This window comes from Zingiber officinale, chromosome 7A (genome assembly GCF_018446385.1).
Source record: "Zingiber officinale cultivar Zhangliang chromosome 7A, Zo_v1.1, whole genome shotgun sequence".
Taxonomy (NCBI): domain Eukaryota; kingdom Viridiplantae; phylum Streptophyta; class Magnoliopsida; order Zingiberales; family Zingiberaceae; genus Zingiber; species Zingiber officinale.
This window is the reverse complement of record NC_055998.1, coordinates 114,302,885-114,307,096: the sequence shown is the minus strand read 5'-3', so window position 1 is coordinate 114,307,096 and position 4,212 is coordinate 114,302,885. Positions and strand designations below refer to the sequence as shown.

At 53.6% G+C, this 4,212-nt stretch overlaps 1 protein-coding gene across 1 annotated transcript; it reads right to left on the bottom strand.

Annotated features, from left to right (window-relative positions):
- Window positions 1-515: 515 nt before the first annotated feature.
- LOC121999626 (peroxisomal and mitochondrial division factor 2-like) lies at window positions 516-3,039 on the bottom strand. The gene is made up of 2 exons (XM_042554282.1): window positions 2,980-3,039; window positions 516-1,127 (listed from the first exon to the last, which is right to left on the bottom strand). Exons 1-2 carry the CDS (start codon window positions 3,037-3,039, stop codon window positions 516-518), a joined length of 672 nt encoding a protein of 223 aa, XP_042410216.1.
- Between the last annotated feature and the right edge of the window lie 1,173 nt (window positions 3,040-4,212).

Below are 4,212 nucleotides of genomic sequence, written 5' to 3'. Positions count from 1 at the left end.
GTAGAACCACCAATGAAATTTGAGTCAAATTGTCTAAGATATTGAATACCAATATGTCTGATTCTGAAATAAACTTGACATTTTCTCTGAGTATATGAGTAATCAAATCTTTTGGAGCATTGATTTCCAGTATGTCTAATGATATGTGATCCTGTCCGAAAACTGAATCAAAGGACGATGGGCACGTGGCGCTCTCCGAGTAGCTGACGTGGATCTCCGACCGGTCGTATGGTCCTCCAGCGAACCTGCAAGGAATTCGGGCCGGGAAGGGGTTCTCGGCGACCACCCTCCGACGCTCAAGTCAGGCAAAGCTCAATCGAGAAAGTGGCTCCAAGAATCGTAGAATGTAGGAAGAATGGGCAAATAATAAGACACAGTTCATTCACGCCGACCGGCGGATAGACAAAATTTCTAAAGTTTGCCCCGACCGGCACGGATACAAAAAAATTACAAAATAGCCTCACAGACAGATTCTTAGTCATCAAAATTAAAAAGATGGTCAGGGATGGAGCCCATCATGGTCCCAGGTCTTCCGCAGGGACGGACAGATCAGCAGGAGCATGGCCTTTGTTCTTCATGTAGTCCACCGCCACTTTGATTGCCTCCTCAAAAGTCAAGGAGAGCTTGTCGGTAAATTTCTCGCCAAACTCGTCCAAGCGGACGAAGGCTTTGCGTACCTCCGCCGATAGACTGGGCTCTCCATCGTGATAATCCTTGAGAGCGGTCTGGGAAGCATCCAGGGCAGCCTGAAGATCTTGCAAGGCTCCTTCTGCTTTGGTCCGATCGGCGGAGCGACCCTCCCGCTCGGCAGTTAGTGAGGCGTCTAGCTCCTTCACTCGTTGTTCCAGCCTCCGATTCTCCACCTTCATCAAGTCCATATCATCAATGGCCTTGAGCTTCCGAGCGGTCGCGGTCTTTACTTCTTTATCCCGCTGCTTGACTAAGGCTTCGAGGCGGGCAACCTCGCTTGTCAAGACGGAAGTCTTACCCCGCTCAGCTTCCAGCAACCTTTTGGCCTTCTCCAGAGTGGCCGTCGATTGTCTGCTGTCCCCCGCAGCCTTGAGCTTCTTTAGTTCATCCTCCAGTTCGGCCAGGCGATTGCTGAAGGCAATCTGCTCCACCCAGTTCTGCGAACGAATATGAGCAGGTTAGAAGCTCGATCCGAAATAACTAACAAAGCAAGACAACATACCCCGGTCGCCTGTTGTAGATTGCTGTCGCCGAGCTAACCAGGAGTCATCATGGCGATCCGAAGACGAGCATCCTCCCAAGCTTTGGCGAGGGGACCCGTGAGTGTGATTTGCTGCTCGGGGACGATAGGCCGATCAGCGGCTGCCATGTATTCTTCAGACGGGAGGCGCAAGATGGTCTTTATCAATGTCGGATGGCTCGGATCACCTTTAGAAGCAGTAGCCTTGCCGGACGGCTCACCGGCGGAGGAGGAAGGATGGTCGCCCAATCTTTTAATACGTCGCAGCGTTCTTGGAGGACTGGAGGGCGGCACCTCAGAGGTTGCCCTTGGAGAGCCGAGCGGCGTCGGGGGTACTCTCAATAGAAACCGTCCCGGATAACACTAGAGCTTCGTCGCCCCGCTCGGATTGCGGTTCATCGGATGGAATCGGTTGAGAGGTTGCCTCCGACTGTTTGCGCTTCCGAGTTGCCAGAGGGACGTCGTCGGTCGAACGACCCTCTACCTCGACTTGAGCGGAGGTTTCTATGTCGCCCGCAGCCCCGTCGTGAGAGGCAGGAGTGGCTAAGGCTTCGGGGACATCCTGTGTCCCCTCACCTTCTTCGCCGGCCGGATCCGCTGGAGCAAGGCCCCGCTCGGCGATCTCCTTGTTCTTGGCTGCCTCGATCTCGGCGGCTCGCAGTTTCAGCCGCTCGGTAGCCTTGGCGATCACATAACTTCAGCTGCAGAAGCAAAAAATAAATCAGTTAGAACAAAATAAACGGGAAGATAAGGGAACTTACTCATGCTGCAGGGCAGATCGGCTGGGGTAGAAGACAAGCCGAATATGTACATTACTCCCGAAAGGAGCAGCTTGTCGATGTGATATCGTTGGCCGACCAGCCGATCGGCTGCATGAAGATAGGCTGCATCGCCTCTAAATTTGCCGAGCTCTGGTTGCGCTGGCATCGCCGTCTGCCACTTGATACGGAAAGTCGGTGGCTCGGGAAAACGTACGTAGAAAAAATGCTCATTCCAATGTTTGTTGGAGCTCGACATGTTATCAAAGAGGAAGAAACCTATCCTAGACTGGAAAATGAAAGTACCCCACTCGGCTTGCTTGGGGTAATAAAAGTAATGAAAAATCTTAGGGTCGAGGGGGATGTCGTTCAGTTTAAAGAGAATTATTACCCCGCTCATTAGCCTAATGGAGTTAGGAACTATCTGGCCGAGCGGGATGCGGAAGTAATTGCAGACTTGCAAGATAAACTTATGGGGTGGGAAGCGTAGCCCAGCCAAAAATTGTTCTCGGAAGAAAAGAACAGTGCCGGGCGGCGGTTTATGAGGCCGATCGGCCGGTGTGGCTAATACTATGTGATGGTCAGGAGAAATATCGTAGGTCCGAGCAAGATGCAACGCGTCCTCCTCGTCGAAACGGCTCTCCATGGTCGTATACCATAGACCAGGAGCGCCGCCGGTCGACTGTGAGGTACTAGTCATGGTCTAGGACCGGGAATGAACGCGGAATGGAAGGGGAAGAAGAAATAAAGCCAGAAAAGAAGGCAGAATGACAAAGGTGACTAGCAGGAAGAAAAGGAGCAAGGAATCGAGGAGAAGAAAGGCTTAGTAGTAAAAAGATAGTCGCAGGGGGCTTTGAGGTCGTCGGAGGTGCAAGGTCGCCGGAGAAGAAGAGAGCAATGAGGTGTCAGGATCGATGAAGCCAAAGTGCGGCGATGAGCAGAGGTCGGGGGCTTTATATCGCCGCCTGAGAGCTACCCCCACCGTCCGATCCAGGTCGTGAAGAACGAGGCCATCATCTTGCCGTTCGTTTCAAACGGCGGATGTCCCATCGGAGGTGATGCCACCGCCATACCCTGACAACAGAAAGGTTGCCACATGTCAGCAAGATACGGGTTACATTTAATGAGCTCCCTATACCGCACGCAACGCACGTGGTTAGCAGTAGAGAAGAAGATTTGGCATAAATTCCAAGGCAATACAAGGCATGGGCAAGGTACCGCCGAACGGATTAGCATCCATAAGCCTGGCCGAGCGGATTAATTTGGCGATCGTTTCTCGGTCAGATCGGCAGTCTAGTCAGTCGGACTTCGCCTCCTTCGACTAGACTTGAAGGGGAGGCAAGTGATCCGGCGGATAGAACAGGTGGCCCTCGTTTGGAGGGGTCGACGCCATGTGGAAGTCAAAAGGCCAGGTGGACAGGTCAGCTGACCGTAGAAGGAGGGGCTGACCTCCCGGCCGGTCGGATAGGAGTCGGGATCCGGCGCTCAATGGAACAGTAAAGAATGGCCGAGCGGAAGTCAGGCTTGGTCGAAGATATAAGGTAGTATAGTGCTAACAGTCCTTACGTAGCACCTGCCCGGAAGTCGCCCCAGCATATCAATGCAAACGACAGGCGGGACGTGATGGGCATGCCGCTCGGCCGGCGCAGGGGATGAGGGCCGTCCGAATGATGCTTTTCGTCTAGCCGGCCGGACGGACGTCCCGGCCGGTGGTGGGTAGAGAAGGACAGGAACATCTTCTGACAGCCGTCAAGTCCTATGGCTAGGCCATACTTCAAGTCTGAGAACGAGGTGTTCTGTTGTCCCATCGAAGACGTGATTGGACTGTAGCAGTATGGCGTCAGGTAAGCTTTCTGACAGACACATACCGAGGTATGGGCTGCGGATACGTATATGCCTCGGTGGACGTGTAGGAGCTCTTTCACTGCTCTATATAAAGAGCCGCATACTTCGCCGGAGGTACGCGTTGAACACCTTTGGAGCCACTTTTTTCCACTGCTTGCTTGCCTGACTTGAGCGTCGGAGGGTCGCCGCCGGGAACCCCTTCCCGGCCTGACTTCTGTGTAGGTTCGCCGGAGCTTCGTGAGACTAGCCGGAGATCTACATCAGAGACCCGGAGAGCGCCACGTGCCCAGCGTCCGTTGATTCAGCATTCGGATAGGATCAATTTGGCGCCGTCTGTGGGAAGGCTCCTGCATCCGAACGGAAATAATGGACGAGGCTGGACGACAACACACGGTGAAG

Coding starts and splice junctions, on each gene's coding strand:
- LOC121999626 (XM_042554282.1), bottom strand. CDS start 3,039: ATGGCGGTGGCATCACCTCCGATGGGACATCCGCCGTTTGAAACGAAC. Junction 1,128..2,979: donor AAACGAACGGCAAGATGATG/GCCTCGTTCTTC, acceptor ATTCGTTCGCAG/AACTGGGTGGAGCAGATTGC.